The 20423-nt window shown below is 35.1% G+C and overlaps 1 protein-coding gene across 4 annotated transcripts in view; it reads right to left on the bottom strand.

Moving 5' to 3' along the window:
* The window catches only part of CABCOCO1 (ciliary associated calcium binding coiled-coil 1), a 103567-nt gene extending 83953 nt beyond the window's left edge, over positions 1–19614 (bottom strand). For 2 of the 4 annotated variants that reach the window (XM_012497005.2, XM_030798158.1), the window contains exons 1-3: positions 19426–19614; positions 10195–10298; positions 2065–2234 (exon numbers count right to left, since the gene is read on the bottom strand). In XM_012497005.2, the coding sequence (XP_012352459.2) occupies positions 2065–2234; positions 10195–10298; positions 19426–19500 (349 nt within the window). In that variant the 5' untranslated portion in view covers positions 19501–19614. Of the gene's footprint in view, positions 1–2064; positions 2235–10194; positions 10299–19292 lie in introns of all 4 variants that reach the window. The other 2 variants (XM_030798157.1, XM_030798159.1) reach the window with 2 other exon arrangements.
* Positions 19615–20423: the final 809 nt, after the last annotated feature.

Raw genomic sequence — 20423 nt, 5'->3', positions numbered from 1 at the left:
GATGTCGTATTCAAGAGGATGGGCCCTCACTTGCTAGTGTAGACCCTGTGTGACCTTAAGGAGTCACTGAACCCCTCTGACTCTTATCAATTTCTCTCATAAAGTGGCATGTGAATTAAATAAGACAATATTTTTAATGCAAATAGCACTGTGACTGGCATAAGTTAATCTACATAAATGTTACCTGAATTTGCTATTCCTATTGAGGGGAAAACCAATTTAGCATCATAAGAACTAAAAAATATATTCTACAGTTATTTGCTAACATTCACATCATACACAGGGAAGTCCATCTCGGCCTACAGACCTGGCTAAAGGCCCAATATCCAGTCTATCCAATACTTTACAGTGGGAATGTCCAATCTTTTGGGTTCCAATGTGGGCCACATTGGAAGAAGAATCATCATCTTGGGCCACACATAAAATGCATTAGCACTAACAATAGCAGATGAGCTTAAAGAAAAATCGCAAGGAAAATCCCATAATGTTTTAAGAAAGTTTACGAATTTGTGTTGAGCCACATTCAAAGCCGTCCTGGGCCACATGCAGCTTGCGGCCCATGGGTTGGACAAACTTGCTCTGCAGCTTATGCTCAGTCAGGTCCTAGAAAAACTAGACCTCACAATATATACTGTTAAGATGAGTCTACAAATTCTGTGTCCCATATTTTTTAGCTTGATCCAATTTGATTCTAGATGGGTTGACTGCAGAATGCCTGGTAGATATGCAGCTCAAGTTTGAGACAAGGATCGATCAGAGACTGAGCTAGCATGAAATGGAGTTCCCACACTGGACAGAGCACACTCCTGCTAGAGGCCCAGAGTGTGCTCTTCTGGGCTTTTTCTATTACGACATTGCTGAATGAGAGTGGTAGCTATGTGCTCAGGACTCTACTGCTACCTAGTTGAAGTGTAAACATACTTACCTTTTTCCTTGGCACATTTGGTTAAAGTTACATTCTTTCCTAATGATGACTATAAGTTTGTTCAGTTTAAAAGTGTGGAGGGATTTTTTTTTTTTTAAATTTTTTCTGCCAGAAGGAAAAACTAGATTCCTTGCTTTTTTTCTGGTTAGGTTCTACATATGTACTTTCTCTCTCATGGTTTATGAGGAGCTGGATGGATCCTGCTCAGGTTTTAGAAATTCATTTTTGCAATAATATCAACAATATAAAGTTTCACATAGAAGAAATGTTATTGAGTCAGTTATAAGTTACGGGAAAAGTTTAAAAAAGAAATATCTTCTCAAATTTGGGATGTGAGGTCCATGAAAATTTTTACTTTCCTTTATTCTATTTCTAGTGTGTGAATACTCAGCTCAGAAGTCGCCAAAGCTTAGGACTGTCCATGTTACATATTCTCTTTTAAAATTTAATTTTTGCATAAGTGATGTATTCGTATTTCAAAAATACATATGAAGAAATCTTGTGAAAAGACTTCCTCCAATATCTGTTGCCCACATGCCCAGTTCTTACTACCATTCACCCCAGGGAATTGTGATTATCATTTTTTTTCTGTATCTTCCAGCATTTCTTTGTGTATACAGAAATAAAAATATGGATAGATTCTTATTTTTGCTTCTTTTATAAATAAAAGCATATAGTTCTGCACCTTGCTTTACTTGATAACTATATATTGTTTCCCATACAGTACACAGAAAGTTTCTTCATTTTCTCCTTGTTACAGCTGCCTAGTATTCTATTCTAGAGATAGCTAATAGTTACTGATAAACTTTTAATTTCAGTGTAGTTTTAAATTTACAAAAAGGTCACAAGAATATCACAGAGTCCTCAGATATTTAGAGGGTTGACGGCACTGATACAACTTTAAAATGAAGTTAACATATCTTTGGCAAATTGACTATTAAGAAAACTGTAGCCTTTGTTAAGTATTACTTGAGGTTTTATAACTCAATGGAGATATGAACTATATATTTGTTATACTCAGGAAAAACCTGTATTTTTCATTAAAGAAATTACAATAAAATCTGTAACTTTTGCTTAAGAACCTCAATTTATATGGCAAATTAAATTTGTTTTACTTCAAAGAAAAATAGTGTACTTACTTTTAAGATTTTGAAGTAACATAGCTAGTAAAGTCATAAATTTTGAATATTGAATAATAGAAAAATCCATTCCTCTAGCCCACAAAAATCCAGATACATAATAATCTAGTAGAATGGCATCCTTTAAACAAGTTTCAAGGTTTTTGAAATTCAAAAATGTTCCCAGTTTTCTGTAAAATAAAAGAAAAATCCACACATTAATTCAGATTAGATATTGAACCATTTCTTTCCTAAGTTTTGAAAACAGGTCTTTTTCTTTAATGAAAATTCTATAATGCCCATCATCTGAAAATATTCAGTTACCTCAAACTTCATAAGACCAAATGACATTCAAAAAAGAAAGAGAGAGAGAGAGAACGAGGAGGGGGGAGCAAACTCTATTTTTGGTCTCCTTCCTCCTCTTCCTCTTTATTTTCTGTTTCTCCTCCTTCTCCCCCCTTCCCCTTCTTTCTTCCCTGTTTATGTATAGCAATTTTACTAGTATTTTTTTCTCTGAAATTCAATGTCTTTTTTCATTTATAAAATTAAGTTTCTTTTATTTCTGAAAATGTTCCGGAACTAAATTGTTAAATATTCTGATATATATATATATATATATATATATATTTTTTTTTTTTTTTTTTTTTTTTTTTTTTGAGACAGGGCCTTGCTTCATCAGCCAGGCTGAGTGCAGTTGTGTGATCTTGGCTCACTGCAACTGCTGCCTCTCCAGTTCAAGCAATTCTTCTGCTTCAGCCTACAGAGTAACTGGAATTACAGGTGCCAACCACCATGCCCGACTAATTTTTTGTATTTTCAGTAGAGACGAGGTTTCACCATGTTGGCAAGGCTGGTCTCGAACTCCTGATCTCAAGTGATCTGCCCGCCTTGGCCTCTCAAAGTGCTGGGATTACAGGCATGAACCACCGCACCCAGTTCATTCTGCTATATTTTAAAAAGAATTCCAATTATGTATATTTTAGTCATTTTTTCTAGAGTTACAATTTTCTCTTCAACCTTAAAAATTTTTCAAGTCTATTTTCTTATTTTGGATACTGTTTTATAATCTTTTATTTCTTTATCTCTTCCTTGAGCTTTTATATCTCTGTTGTATGCTTTTTGTAATTACTTCATATGTTTTAAAATTCATGATAAAATAGTTGATTGTATTTTTTTGTCTGCTCATGGTTATATCTTTCTGGTGTGTTTGATTTGCTATTTCTCTTTCCTGTTCCTCTTCTATTTTTTTCTTGCAGTGTCCTGGAATGCATATTCTTTGTTTACACCTTATCTTTGGATGAAGGGAGTTTTTGTCCTAAATACACTGGAGGTGGAGACCTGGCCAAGTTACAAACTAGTAGGCATTTTCTGTATGAAGTAACTTTGTGTCAATTATTCTAGCATTTATTTATTTTTTTAATTGGTAAGGAAAAAGAAAGAAAAGAATGGATAGACTCTTTATTATCATATAAACAGTCAATTTCCTGTGCTACAGAAAGGATCTGCTCCAAGCCTGCACACCCTGGTCCTGCTATTGCAGACAAGGGTTCCTGGAATGGTACTTTAAGGTTTCTCCTCCTGGGAGATTAAGCAGATAGATTGGTAGATAGATATAGATATAGATATTAGCTCATTCTAAGCTCTGTGACTATGAGCATCCTTCCTTACATTTTCTCCTGCCCTTCTGGTTGATCTACAATGACAGTGGCCATCATCTTTATATTTTGTGGTTTGGACCATTAGCATTCTCTTGGTTTTGACAAAGATGAAGGTGGTATTTCCTTGTTGCTTTTAGGTGATTTTGGGAGGGGTAATATGTGTGTGACAACTTTTTACTGCCGTCTTCAAAAATGGAAGTCCTTATTATTCTTAACATCAAAATAAATTATATAATCAGATTAATAAATACAGCAAGATTAAACAAGTTTGGGAACAAATAAAGCTGATGTCGAGATGGGTCTATTTCTTCAACATCCATTTCATCTACAGTGGTGTCAGGGTAGACCTCAAACCCAAAAGTGAATTCTGATTATTCTAAGCTAATCATGGTAATTTCACCCCCTTGCCATAATGCCATTTGGTATATGGCATGTCTCAATAATAATTATTGTTCTATGATGGGCCTGCTCCTGAATTATTCTAAATAATTCATAACAGAGGATGAAGTTTCTTTTTTTTCTGTTGAATAAAAATAAGAAAGAGTGAATAAGTGGCTTTAGTTGCTACCGCCAGTTATCTTGTAACCCTAAGAAAAATGGGTTCTAAGATTAAGCCTCATTTCTTGATGATACTATTTAGATCTTGACTCAATTATCTTTGAAGTTAATCTATCTCTGAATTTCCTGTTATGTCATATATATGTACATATATGTATATATGTGAACATTGTGTATTTTTAATTTTTAGGTCAATATGGTGGTTTTTTATGTTGCATGTCACTATACATTTTGATACATTTTTTCAGGCATTCACCTCAACTGGCAGATATAGACATCCTGATGATGGTGGTGGTAAGATTCTACTCTATTAGCCAGGGATCTTTAATTTGCACTGGACATCATTTGGCAAGATTTATTTCTCAAAGTTTAATGTACAGTATCATTCACTCTTAAGTGAAAGTCAGTAAGAAAACTTCTACAATAATGAAAACTTGTGGTATTGTTATGGAATAAATAAGTAGGCCAGTGGAATATGCAGAAAGTCCAGAAACAGACCCAATATATGTGGGAGCCTGGTATATGGCAGAGGTATTATTTCAAATCAGTAGAGGAAGTATAAATTCTTCAAAAATGGTGCAGGGAGAATTGGTTATCCAAATGGAAAATAAAATAAAATACCATCCAACATAATACATTAAAATAAAATCCAGGTGGGTTAAATATTTAAATGGCAATAGCAAACATTACAAACTTTTAATAAAAGAATATATTTCTGACAGTTGGATAGGCCAAAATTTCTTAAAAGTGACACCAAAAAAATACAAATCATAAAGAAAAAGACTAATAAATTGGTCCTTGTGAAACAGACAAAACACTTCTGGAGAACCAGAGACAATCTAACTACATTGAAAAGACAAGCTGCAAGGACAAAAAGAAACAAACACAGCATGTTCTCACTCATAGGTGGGAACTGAACAATGAGAACACATGGACACGGGAAGGGGAACATCATACACTGAGGCCTGTTGTGGGGTAGGGGGAGGGGGGAGGGACAGCATTAGGAGATATACCTAATGTTAAATGATGAGTTAATGGGTGCAGTACACCAACATGGCACATGTACACATATGTAACAATCCTGCACATTGTGCACATGTACCCTAAAACTTAAAGTATAATTAAAAAAAAAAAAAAGAAAAGACAAGATGCAGACTGGGAAAAAAAATTGTAATGAACATAACTGAAAAAGGATTAGCATTCAGTAAGGAAGGGGAAGTAGGAAGCCTTCATACATTCTTAAGTCTTATCAGTAGGAGAGAGGTCTAAATACAGTTAATAATAGATCAGAAATATGTATTCCCACATGGGCTTTGATGTCTTCCATTGGTTAAGAATCTAAAGTAAAGAGAAATGATCAATTAACATCTTTCCAAAACTCCAATTCTCTTTTGCAATAAATTCCTAAAATTGGGACTGCTGGGTTATATTGGCCATGGTGAGATACGCTGCTAAACTTCCCTCCAGAAAGGCAGTGCCAAATAAGTCTATCATGAAGACCATACAGAAAGGTCCACTTCTCTATACTCCAATCTAGTTTGGATTTTGTCTATAATCTTAACATCTACTAATCTAACAAAAAATTGCTTTTTTTTTTTTAGATGGAGTCTCACTCTTTTGCCCAGGCTGGAGTGCAGTGGCGCCATCCCGGCTCACTGCAAGCTCTGCCTCCTGGGTTCATGCCATTCTCCTGCCTCAGCCTCCTGAGTAGCTGGGATTACAGGCGCCCACCATCACGCCCGGCTAATTTTTTTTGTATTTTTAGTAGAGACGGGGCTTCACCATGTTAGCCAGGATGGTCTCGATCTCCTGACCTCGTGATCCACCCGCCTCAGACTCCCAAAGTGCTGGGTTTAAAGGCGTGAGCCACCGCGCCCGGCCAAAAATTACTATCTTATATATTTCTTTGCTTATTCATTAGATTGGATTTCTTTTTAATATCCTCTATTGGTTACTTTTTCTTATAAGTTTATAAAAATTTTTCACATACTTAGGGATATTAACCCTTTACATTTATGATACAAGTTTTTAAAAGCATTTTGTTATGAGCCATTTCTTAAAGCAATTTTCTTGTGATTATATGATTTTTGTAACACTAATCCTGAAGTATTTGCAATCACTCACTTTCAATTTAAAATAGCATTACTATAAATAGGGGTCATCTGCTTCAATTCAATTTTATTTTGGTGAGAAAAGGAAATTCAATTACTTTTTTTCTCATGTGCTTGCCTATTTTTGTTGATGTTCTAGAATAATTGTTTCAGTCTATTATTATCATATTGGATTTAATTTTAATTTTAAATGATCCATACTTACTGCCAGGCTTCTTATATCACAATTTCCCATTGGCAGTTTTTGTTGTTTAAAATTCACCAATGAACTGATTTATTTTTCAGCTGGGTTATGAAGTAAACTTTTCAATAAGACCACATGAATACTGTATTTTCTGAGTTGTTCTCTATATTGCAATGTCTTGTTGACACTATAACTAAACATCAGACAAAATTAATATTTTATTTTGCAATCACATTCTTTTGACTTCCTAAATTTTGGTTACTTGTTGCACCACTGATTTTTGCAGAGTAACCTTGCTAAGGAAATGTCTGAGGCCTGTTATTTTTCTGTTTAGGTGACTTGCTTTAAATTCATCCCACAAAAATTTAGTAGGTTTTATTCTATTAAAATATTAAAATCAAAGCTTTTATGAAGTGTAGATTTTATTTTTCTGATTCACTATGTTGACTGTATATTCTAACTTCTTCGAATAATTGCTTTAATCTACACTTTATGAAAGTTTTCTTAAATTTGTCTTCCACATTACTGACTTGATTTTCAGCAAGGTAAGTTCTTCATTGGTTTTACTCTTAGCCTTAGTTCCGTATCTTAGTTCTAAAAGCTTCTTCTTTATATATTTTACCATTTTTTTTGGTCTCTTGTTTTGTGAAATTGATGCCCTCTTTACTTATTAGCTTTAACCTAACATTTTCTTCTGTTTCTAGCAGTTAGTTTTCCTTCTAAGTGTACTCATCATTTTGCCATCTGCACACTACGTATTTTTAATTAAATATTTGCCCTGAATATTTGCGTATGTTCTTTGCTTTTTATTTTTACTTTTCAATGTTTAGTTGTGTTTGAATGACAGTAACTACTTGCCAAAGAATATTTTGGTGAATTTTCTTTGACCTTTTTCACCGTTGCTGTCCCCCACACTTCCTCCACCACTTTCCCTAATACCATTTGTCTCTTCCCTTTTAACTTGAACCACAGGGCTAAGGATTTATCATTTCCATTCTTTGCTCAGTCATTTCACTCCAAAGGAGATTATGTAGGGAGGCATTTGGAGCAAGATATTGCTATGGTTTGAATGCAAAGTTTCCAGTATTTTACTGGCAAATATGTAAACTTTTTCTCTGGGAATAAGGGGAGCTGGAACAGGGGAGAGGGGAGAGATGGTTATGGCTGTAGCATGAGAGAACATAGGGCAAGAGAAAGATGATTCACTGTGTTTTAGGAAGTTTGGTATAGTGATGATAGGTGATATACTTGTCTATTTTGTCTCACCAAGAATTTGGGTAAAAATATTACATTATTCTTGCATGTTCTTGACAATGGGGTGCGTTTTAATTCTTAAATATGACACGCAGAAATAAACCTCAAGGCAAGAGCTAAATAGTTCATGGAGGCCCAGTTCCTGAGAGGTTATTACAAATGTCCCAGTATTATTTTTGTGTTTATATAGTTACTTTCATTTTAGTCCTTATTCCTTTTGAAAAAAAATTGAGATGGATCTATAAATAAAGTCAAAGTTACATTAAAATATTTATGATTGATAGCAGCTAAGGGATCATGAGAAATGTACCTAGACATTTAACTGCTTAAAGTGAATTTCAGAAATATGTTTTAATGATACTTTAATGTTTCATTTGGTTGGCTGCTTTCATGGAGAGCAATTTTTAATTTTGAGAGGTAGGGAAATGTGCTGATTTCTTGTAACTTATTTAAATAGGCTTATAACTTTGTAGACTCTATGATTTTCACGTACTTCTGTCACTTGGTGATAGGATACTTAAACTATATTTCTGTCATTTTGAAAGCATATAACCCCCATTTATATAATAATGCTATTTTAAATTGAAAGTGAGTGACTGATTGCAAATATTTCAGGATTACTATTACAAAAATCACGTAAAGAATCTCAAGAAAATTGTTTTACAAAGAAATGGCTCCTAACATAATTCTATGTTATTTATCCAAAGATGATGTCTTAAAATTTGAGGTCACTTCAGGTGATTTCTACATTAATGAGACAGTCTAAAAAGGTCAGCCTGGTATTGAGCCTGGCTGTTTTTATATTGCTAACTTCTGCATCACCTTCTGTATCACTCACTGTATCCTAGGCCTTACCACCTAAAGATTAAAAATATGTTCAGAATTTAGATATTTAACAACAAAGAGAGCCAATAATTTTTAAAAAATCATCACAGGAAGTATGATACATAGCACAATTTACAATGTGGGAAGAAATAATTCTAAAAAGCACTTATTTGCAACACCTCTTATTTAATATTAATTGTATTTAATATAATATCTTTTACTTGACATTTAATATAAATAAATTATGAACTGTATAAAATGTCTGCTATTTGCATTGTGCTATTTTGCCTAGTATCAAATACCTACTGTTTTGCATTGCAATGATCAATAACATTTGGGGTTACCTGGAAATTGAAAATAACATTTTACATAAAGACATGATCAGTGGTATTGCGGATCAATTCTTACATTAAGAATCAGAATTCCTAACAAATCTTAATTTCTATAAAAATGCTAAAATCATCAGGAGATACTTGCTTAAAAATCTGTGAAATTTTAAATTCACTCATACTTGTAGAGATGCAGATAGTAAGTGGTATGGCTGATCACAGATCATCAATTTCCAGCAGAGGTTGCCAGCGCTAGAGCTGAGCAGCTCAGGAAAAAGCCTATCAGTGTTATTCACCTGTTCTTGATAAACCTTCCCTTCTCGGATTTTTCTTCCAGCTAGGATATCTGTCATATTCCCTTCTCAGTAGCGAGTCATCTTTATGCTATAACATTTGTAAGATTTGTCAGTGATAACCACTGACAGAGTCATTTTCTATTTGTCCATTATGGTCCATGACACTCTGCTTGTGTCGCAAGGACTGGCCTGCAGAGACTTGATACTAAGATGCTAGCGCATGACATCATCCCCACTCTCTACACACGATGGCCAATTGGGCTTCCATTCTAAAGTGGGATCATTTTTTAAATGGGTGATTACTAAAAACACCTTTTAGGATATTATGTTGTTGGATGTATCTGACAAAAGTTCTAAATAGATGATCTACTATAGAAATAAATGGCCTAAAGAGTGAGATGTACATATACTGGAATTACTGACTATAAATTCCATTGTATTCACATTTTTAAGTAACGTGTACACAATCAGGGTACTTCGTATAGCATTATTTCTGATGAGAATCACACGTGGATGGCAAATACTCAAGGTTTCCAAAATAATAAAATGCATTGAGCATTATAATTACAGAAAACACAACTTGCTCTTCTTACAATGAGGGAGAACATCCTTTAAGTTAATGTGCATATTGACAGTTTTATGAATGAAAGAGAAAAGAAGACGGCATATGCTAGAGCCTGCTTTTATCAACAAACCTCTGCTCTTGGTAAATATTAGTAAGTTGGTTTGCAATGTATTTTCTTTATAAAGGAGACTGCTGAGTAACGCAAAAAGTCAGTTATTTGAGAATTTTTGTGTTTCGAAGTCCAGATACATTTCAGTGCATAATATCATAACAAATATTTTGAGAAAAGCTTAAATATGTAATCACAATCGTTTACAGATGCAGAACTCGAACTGTTCTTCTACGTGTGATTGTAATAGTGAAGTGCTTACTCTTGAACTCCATCGACGTCCTCCATTAACAAATCAGTGATTTGGGCAACTGAAAGAAAATCCGGAGACAGAATCTTTTCATGCTCTTGGAATTCAGTGTCTCTCTACCAAAACACAATGTGGAGTGAGTTATTTTAATTGTACGTTTCATATATTAAACCCAATAGTAACAAAGTTGGTTCTTCTTATAGTCTAGTTGCTGTCAGGAAAAACATTTAAAAACAACAATCTTCGAGATGGTATCTTTTCTTTTCCATATTATGCAATGGTACCTTTTACCTGAAAAGTCAAATGGCTAGTCAATCTGTCTTTGGGGCATATGTACACCTGGGTGATGGTTTTCAATTCAACAAATATTTATTATCTGCACATTCCTCGTTGAATCTGGGGCTTATGAGGAGGCAAATACAAACAAGAAAGATGTGCTAACCTCAAGAAGCTTAACATCTAGTGAGAGGAGCAAGCCTAGGTTGATGTTAAAAGAAGAAAAGAACACAAGTAAGCCATAATAAATGCGGCATTCAGTCTAAAAGAAAGGACAAGTATAGGCACAAAACAAGGAAACTATAGACAGGAGTTCCGGGAATAGGCTTTGGAGGGTTGGGTGTGGCCAATGCCCCATGTGAATGAACCAGCAACACCAAGGTTATGAAGATAGGATAGTTAGGAATGAGTTCTGTAAGTATCAGCAGTTCACAATGTTACCTAGGTTACATGGAGGGGACTAGTTGGACTTAGGTGGAAGTGGGCATTGGAAAGGTATGGTGGGTGATCTTAAATTTAATGATTCAACAAATATGTACTGAGTGTTCACAAGGTACAGGACATTGTGCAAGGCATCATAAATATTTTAGACCCTGGCTGGTTGAAGAATGGTAGTCTGAGAACTTTGTTTCTAGTAATACAGACAGCGCTCAGAACCATGAAGATTCTCAGCAGGTAAATGACAAGACAAAACTGCTTTAAGGAAGGGTAATCTACTGGAGGGTGAAGGAAAGACGGGAGCAGAGGAAGAGTTAAACAAAGAGGTCATTTAAACAGTGCAAGGATGAAGCATTGGGCTGCTCCAGTCTCCTTGGCCGTGTGGATGAAAAGAAAATCGTGAATGTAGTCATGTTACGGGGGCCTAAAAGAGGGGAGAAAGAATGGAGATTCCGAGTTTCTGAAATAGATGAGTTGGAGGAAATGGTGGTGATACTAATAATACATATGCCACCATTGTGTTAGACAAAGATATCCTTTTTGAGTGAGAAAGTGCTAAAAAGATTTCCCTAAGGCTGACACAGCTCTGTGTCCAAGTGTATTGCCTGTGAATAGAGTCTAGTTTTAGCCCCCACTCACCCCTCAGCCAAGTGCTTTTGTTCAGAGCACAACCTGCAAAACTGTACATGTCAAATCTTTTTTTTTGTTTGTTTTGAGACGGAGCCTTGCTCTGTCGCCCAGGTTGGAGTGCAGTGACGTGATCTCGGCTCACTGCAAGCTCTGCCTCCTGGGTTCACACCATTCTCCTGTCTCAGCCTCCCGAGTAGCTGGGACTACAGGCGCCCACCACCACGCCAGGCTAAATTTTTGTATTTTTAGTAAAGACGTGGTTTCACCGTGTTAGCCAGGATGCTCTCAACCTCCTGACCTCGTGATCTGCCCGCCTCAGCCTCCCAAAGTGCTGGGATTACAGGCGTGGGCCACTGTGCCCGGCCAACCCTTTTTATACTGATAAAAACAGAGTGTTGGAAGATGATGCTAGATTTTAAAGAGCAAGATGATGAGTTGATTTCAGTGGCTGAGTTTAAGGTGGAATACTAATAGCGAGAAAGAAATGTTTAGAGTTTAGTTAGAAATGCTGGAGTCACAAAGGTCAAGTTTACAGACGTTGGTTTAGGAGTCAACTGCAACTGTGACAATGGATGAGACTGCTCAAAGCCAGGGCATGAAGAGAAGAGCTGTGAAGGGGAGATGGAAGAGGAGACTGGGAAATAGAGGCAAGACAGCAGCACACAAAAATAAAAAATTATGAGACTTTGGGGGAAAGAGGGCAAATGTTTTTCAGTTCAACAAATAGTTATTAAGCCTTCCATGTGATTGAGTTCCAACAGATAAGGGCAGCAAAAAAAAAAAAAAAAAAAACTGCCTTGAGGCAGTTTACCAGATAACATTAACAAAATCTTTTTCTTTTTCAAAAGTGGAAAAATCTCAAACCTACCACTTATTGGTAATCGTAATTGGCTTAATGTTTGTAATTTAATATTAGTTTATTGTGCTACATTTTTATCTTTGAAAATCTAATTTAGAAATAAAATATGCTACATTATTAGCCACTTTTTTTGCAAGCTAGGGTGGGCCAATTAATCTAAACTAGGTCATATAATTAGATTATAAACTCATTAAGAAAAAAGTATTTTAGTATGCTGCATCTAGTAGGTACTCAGATATTTACAAATTGAATTAAATGCACCCAGTTTTTGCTTAAGATACTGTTTTGATCTATAATATATGGTTATATATTTGTTTAAATGATTTTCATTATATATATTTTTATTAGTGGTAAAGTATAATTATTCCTATAGCGTCAATCCCATTAGATTGTAAATTCCTCAGGGATAGTCATTCAAGCTTTTATTTCTTTTTAGAATTCCGCAGTTCTTGATATGTCAACATAGGTTGCTAACTGACTGTCTAAATTCATCTTCATCATCTGAAGACATTGTTAGATAGTGGAGCATGATGAAAAGCAAGACTTAGAGGAACTCCAGATCTCATGATAGTTTGACTACTGATTAATTTTATGACTTAAGGCAAATCATTTGAACCTAAATTTGAATTCATATTAAATATCATTTTTATGTGTTTTAATACACACAAGATTATGTCATATTAATAATGAATAAAGATATACATGAACAGTGAATTATACAGACATTCAGATCAATTTATCTGATTTGAAAAATCTCTGGATAGGAGAAAAGTAGGTCACACAAGAACTATATGAAAGAGAATCCAATAATCTTAACCTTTTGGACAGTACTAATTCTAGCTAAGATGCCTAATATTAGAGCCTCATTCTTTTACTAAGATTTGCAGGCTTAATATAATCATCTTTTAGGGGAGTTTGCCTCTGGGTTTTTTCTTTTGTTTTAAATTATATTCCTGGACCTATTTTAAACCAGACTGCTTTTTTTGTTTGTTTATACAGTGCCTTGCATGAGAAGGCTATCAGATGGCTAAAAATGTTTAATCTTTCAACACATACATTCTGCTTTGTAAAAATTAAAGATATAATAGAAAATTCATAAATAAGCTAAAATATGTGGATATGTAATTGTGGCTTTCTCTGTAAAATTACATCTCCAACTAGGAAAATATGTTAGCTAAATGGCACTGTTAATTCATTTTACTCCACCACCTGGTGGATTTTAGGAGTTATTCCAAGAGTAATAAAACTGTAAGCCTGATATTATCTGCCAGGTAATGTTTTTCTCTAATTTTTTTCCCTCTCTAATGTCAACTAAACTTTTCACATTTGTATATATTTTTTTCTTTCTAGAATGTAAACTTTTAGGGACATCTTTGTATCCATCACTGGTAGTGCTTTATATAAAAAAGATTCTTAATAAGTATTCGCCAAAAGAAAGATAACAGATTTCACCACAGATTACTAAAGAGAAGTTTCTTAGTCACAGAGGACATAGACTGGTCTGCAAATTCTTGACTTGGAAGGTGTTTTTTTTTTTTTTTTTTTTTTTTTTCAAGCCTGAAAATAAATGAACCAAGGAGCAGGAGCAGTGCTGTGCTAAGCTATATTGGAGCTGAAGCAAAAGGAAAAATCAGTAATACAGATCTGGTCTTTATTGAAAATTTTAATCCACCAGGGGTTTTTTCAGGCATTAGGTTTGATTTTTTAAAAGTATTGCATTAAAATAGAACTTATCTTGATTACTGAGATTTTTGGCACTTCCTTCAATTCTGTGCTCAAGGAGAATGCCTCGTTCACCTTACCACAGTCTTGCTATGAAGCTAAAAAGCCAGTATTTTAAAAAACAATAGAAAAAGTGAAAGAAAAATAAGCAAAAGCAAGAGATAATTCCTTAGAATAGTTAATAAAATAGGCAAATATTTGGCAAATTTGACTAAAACATAAAGAAAATAAATTTATGTCACATTCAGGGGCAATACATTAGAAAATTTCAAGAAAATGGGTGATTTCCTGGGAAAATGTAAGTTCTCAAAATTGATCAAGAGTAGATGAGAAAATTGATCTGATCAAAGATGAACTAAATTGGAAGTCTGCTTTCTAAAAAGTCACCATGCCCAGATGGTTTTACACTTGTAGTTTTACTTATTAATCAAAGCACACATAAATTCTATGTTAGTCTAATACTTACAGACTATAGAGAATTCATTTTTAAGAGGCCAGCACAGTCTACACACAAAACCCTGAACTAACAAAAAAGGAAATTATAAACCAAAGTCACGAATCAATGCAGATGTAAAAATTATAATTAAAATACATCTTAGAAAATTAAATCTTAAAATGTACTAAAAAAATAACAAGCTATATCTATGACCAAATAAGATTAATTTTAGAGATCCAAGGATGGATCATCATTAACAGGTCTAATATAATTTTTATGTCAAATTAAATGGTACAAATTATATGATTATTTAAATATCTAATAAACAGGCACTTACTAAGATTCATCAGCAAAACTCCCAGTAAAATCTGAAAAGAAAAAAACGCTAAACACGAAAAAGACTATTTACCAAAATCATATTGCAAGCATCATATTGAATAGTGAAATCCTAAGTCATTCTTATGAAAACAAGGAACTAATAAAAGGTTATGGATGCTAACATTATTGTAATTCAACACACTATAGAGGTTCTAACTAATACAATAAGAAAACTAAATATGTAACTTAAATAGCAGAAATGAGGAAATTTGAAAATCCTTATTTGAAGATTACAAGGTTGCATACCTAAGAAAGCGGACATTGTACTAACAAAAAAGTTATTACTAATAAAAAATTTGGCAAGATGGTTCTATATAACATAAATATATAAAAGTCAGTTTTTTCCTATATAAGAAGCTAATTAGAAACAGAAATGGTAAAAACTTGATTGAATTATACTTGGTTATAAATATAATGAGAAAGGTATAGTATCTATATAAATTATAAAATTATAAAAAGTTTAAGAGCAAGACTTGATAAAAGAGATTTATTAAAACCTTTGAAATTCAAAGAACTAAGTCCTTCCTACATTATAAATGTAATGTAATGACAGTCTCAAACCCCAATGAGATTATTCTAGAACTTTACAAAATAACTTTTTAGTTCCTATGGAAGAAGACACACTTGTCAAAAAAAAAATAGAGTGAACTTTCCAAAATAGATTTTAAAGATGAATGTAAAACGACATGATATTAACACAGTAATGGACAAACTAGTGCGTAGAAAAGCATAGAGGATCCAAAAATTTATTTTATATAGATGAATATGTGTATATGTGTGCATATATAAAAATTTTTTAAATAAAAATGTGTAAAATAAAATATATAACTTATAATTATGTTTATATATAATATGTAAAATGTTTATATAACATATAATTATATTTATGTATAATATATGAAATTTATATATAATTATATTTATATGTAATACATGAAAATTATATATAATATACACACATATTTTTGGATTTGCTATTCTCTTCTGCTGCCTATTTTGTCCATTTATGTATACGTATAATGGGATAGCAACAGTCAGTCTGTTCTAAATGGGAAGAGACAAGATAGTTTATTTAGTAAATGAAGCTGACATAATCAGTAATTCACTTCTAGAAGGAAATAAAATTAGATCCTCATTTCAAATATAAAAAAATTCTAGACTTGCTAAAGACCAAACTTTATAGTAAAATAAAACTTTAAATATTACAAAAATTTTGAAGATTATTTGTACCATCTAGGGAGGAAGATAGAAGGGAGAGGAGGAGCAGGACGTCTTAAATAAGACAGTAAACCCAAAGACCGACAGTAAGAACGACAAGCCTAAATGTTTGTCAATATCTCCATGCTACAGCCAGAATTTGCTACAGGTTCTGAGTGTCTGATACAGCTACCGTGTACTCACATTTTGAGGTCCATTAGTACTGTTTTCTCAACAATATTTTAAGTGACTTTTTTGGCATTGTCCCCATAGCCTGCATAGGTTGATCTGTACTATGTGATCACAATGTGTTCACTTACACTGAATTATTCATAATTTCAATAAGTACTTCTTGAATGACACTGATGTTGCAGGAAACTGATAATTTTGCTGCTCAATTGAGCCCTGAGTTTTCTCTGTAATGAGGGAGTGGGGTCTGTTTTCTGATGTCTTTAGGGACCACCCAATGTAGAGAGAGTTGTCTATGGCCTGCTCCAGGACATGTTGATGATCTCCTAGACAGGTTACATCATCTTTCCCCTCAAAATTACGTAAGCATCCTGTCCTGATAAAGCCGTGAATGCACTGAGTAGTCGTCACCCATTGGGTAATGTGGTAACACTTTAAGAGACATTATTCAGAAGAAGCTATTGGGAAATAATCACTTGTGTTTTCTTTTAGGTCTCTGATGTAAGTTGAAGTATATTCCTTGTAAGTGTACTACTTATGATTCTATTCCCTAGATATTTTTGAGGATATTAAGAAAGTCAGTATGTGAACAAATTATTGATACAAAATTGATCAATGAATTCCAAGTACACATTTATAAACTCCTTTCACTTACAGGTCTATGCATAACAAACGTTTATTTTCAGATTTTTGTCATTTTTTCTGTTATGCATTCACACAGATATCTGCCAAAAGTTTAGTTTTACCATGTAAAGGGAGGCATTTCCTCCAATATTACTAAAGAATTTGGGATGTTGAATTCAGAAGGTTGGCAAGCAGGACTTATTCAATGTCACAGAAAAAGTTATTTCCCTGGATCTGCATCTCATATCTGCTTGTTCACAGTAACTCATAGAGTAACTCATAGAGTAGATAACCACCTTTCCTGGCACGCCTCAGACCATCCATGATTTTAATTAGTCATCATAATTTATTGAGTGCCTACTACGTGATTGGGATAATTACTTCTATTCTAGGTATTGGCCACAAACAACAAATGGGAAATATCAGACTACCGAAAGTTTATGATTTATTTCTGATAGACTTGGCAAGAAATGAAATAATTCAGAACCGCTTGGCTCAGTTGACTACATGGGCTACTGGCTAAGTAATTTTGGATACAGAATTTATTAGAAATGACACCATAAGCAATTAGCTGTTAGGGGATCAACATTGTAAAGAATCTGATCTGAGAAGAACCTTTCAGTATTTACCTAAAAAGTAGTGGCCTTGGGAACAAACCACAGGAGAGAATCTTGCCATTTTTCTATCTAACATACAACACCCCCAATCAGCACAAATGGGTGGCAGGCAGGACTTGTTTTAACGAATGACACTGCTCTATGCATCAACTATATTCCCCATGAACTACAGAAACTCTGCTTTCATTAAAACGGAAAATGGAGTTTCCACCAAGCAGCGAATTAGCATGTTATCTTAGTAAATGAGCACTGCTAATTGAGTCCCTGTTACAACTTGATTTCTTCTGTTTGTTACTAAGTGATTGAGCACATCCTGAATTGCATATCATGAGAATACCTGCCCCTCCAAGAAGTTGACAAATGTGCAAGCTGACAATCCGAGGGTAGATAATCATCTAAGGTCTATAACTAGCTCATTCATCTGACTCAACCATTATAAAATGATTTCTTTTTTCCTGAAGCATAGCACTTCTTTACATCTTTTAAAAAATTATGTATTTTTTTAAAGTCCAGATTCATTAAAACCCCCAAATGATCAGTCTTTTTGGAAACGACATGATCTACGTGGGTGAGCATGTGTATGTGTACACTGATAATTGTGCATTGTCTTAAGCTTGGTATATATTTAAATAACACAATTTAATTGGAAAATTTCCTGTGCTACTTTCGAAATTGTATTACTTACATTAGAGATCACAAGGGAGTAATAGGCTTAGTAACCAGTTTATCACATTGAAATGTACTTTTAATGTCTGATAATTTCAAAAGGCTCATATGAGAGTCCGCATGCCTTAGTGGTCTGCATTTAGTATTGGTAGGAATCTCGACTGGGAACAGCTTACATATCTCTGAGCAAGGCATGGAATTATTGGCTCTCTGTGTTTCCTCATTTATAAAATTGCAGCTAACACTTCTGCACAAAGAATGTTGTTTAGACCAACGAATAAGGAAGTCAAGCAAAGCAATGTTAATTAAGACATGATTATTCACCTTGAGAGCCTTAACAAAACGAAGGAAAAAAAACTTCCTAGGAACAATTATAACAGACCCTGTGTGCAAAGATTTAAACATTTTTTTTTTTTGTAATATCTGGTACGGCAGATGTGTTCTTAAAATCTCAGGATATTAAGTTTATGAGTAAAGTTACTTAAAACCCATTTATTATGGAGAGCTGGTGATGGAAGGGGCCTAAAGATCAACCTTTCGTCACACAGGAAGCCACTGGTGTCCAAGGAGATTAAATAACTTTCCTAAAGTCAAGCTGATGAGCAACTAAAGCCATAACTAGAGAAGATTTTCCAGCCAGTGTCCTTCGATCTGTATTTATTTGTTTAGAAAAATGGCAAAATAATGCAAACACCAATCTTCTAATATTAATCAGTCCATCACCAGTAAACAGCTATTATTTCATGACACTTTTTGAGCAATCGCAACACTGTAATCATTACAGAATTAGTAGCAATTGCAAAAAGAGACTGGCCCATTTAAAAATCTGAGATCACTTATTTTACCTAGAATTAAAAAAAAAAAAACAAAAACCAAAAAACAAAAAACAAAACCTGCGGCAGAAGCGCGTGGTTATGAGGGCGTTTGGGCACGGAGCCGTCCAGTGGAAGAATTCATACATTTAGACCCGCTGGCACCGTGCACGGCGCGCCGGGGCCAGCTGGGGGGCGCCTGGCTGCAGCGGGTGTCGGGGACCCCAGCGCAGCTCCCAGACCCGCCACCCTCCCGGGCCGCTCACCAGCCGGGGCCAGACGTGCGGCGCCTCTTCGGAGACCGGATTTGGCTCGGCCGCGGACTCCGCGGACGGGGAATGAGCGCTCGGAGGTCGCTGGTACCGGCACCGGTACCGGGAAGGGAAAGGGGCGGCGTACCTCCGATTCGGGCGTGGTTCCCGCCGGGGTCGGCCCTGCTGGGGTCGGCCCCCAGGGAGTCGTCCCCTGCGACATCCCCGCGATCTCGGCCGAGAGAAGCGGCCCCTCGTCACCTAGGCAACTGGGGTGGGGCCGGCGTCCCTGGGCCTGGGAATAGATCCCAGCGGAAGGCGGCGCCGGGCCCCAGCCTCCGCCCGCCCGCCGGGTACAGGGCTGAGGACTGCGCTGAGGAGCAGGAGACCCGGAGGGAGGCCGACAGCAGCCCGCTACTGAGGCCCTGAATCCTCTGAGAGAGACAGTCTTTCCTGTTAGTAGGAGTGGAAGTGGGGAAAAGGCAATTCAAGTAGAAGTAATTTAAATGAAATGATATATGTCAAAGTACCTAATGCTAGCACATTGCAAGTTTCAACAAACAGATATATTATTAGAACTTCAACCACTGATTGATGTTTGATACTAAGCAATCATTGTAAATTTTAAAGTACCGTGATGGTATTGTGGTCATGTTTAGAGGGAAAAATATGTCTTTATCTTTTAGAGATACATACCGAAAAATATGATGAAATGATATAAAACATGTGATTTATTCCAAAATAATGAGGGAGGGGCACAGGAAATGTGTGGTGGTATAGCAGATGAATCTAGATTAGGCATGTGAATGGAAGGGGTTTGATCTTTAATAGTACACTTAATAGTACACTAGAAAGAAAGTGTACTATTCTACTTTTGCATATGTTTGAAGTGTTCCACAACAAAAACATTTAAAAACAATAAGAAATATTACACAGCAGCATGAGTATTCTTGACTTCTTTGGATGATCAACGCCTGCTTTGAAAATGAAATGTACTTGGCTTGTATTTACCTGCATGGAGGTTGCTATGCAGGACACTTCCTGTGAAAATCAGGCATAATTTAAGTGCTTCGGTTTCCTCATCTGTTAAATGAAATAACAGTATTGGCCTCAAAACATGACTGTGAGGATTTAACAGATTAATAT

This window comes from Nomascus leucogenys, chromosome 18 (assembly GCF_006542625.1).
Source record: "Nomascus leucogenys isolate Asia chromosome 18, Asia_NLE_v1, whole genome shotgun sequence".
In the NCBI taxonomy this organism is placed as follows: domain Eukaryota; kingdom Metazoa; phylum Chordata; class Mammalia; order Primates; family Hylobatidae; genus Nomascus; species Nomascus leucogenys.
Note: the sequence above shows the minus strand (reverse complement) of the source record. Positions and strands in the feature narration are given on the sequence as shown.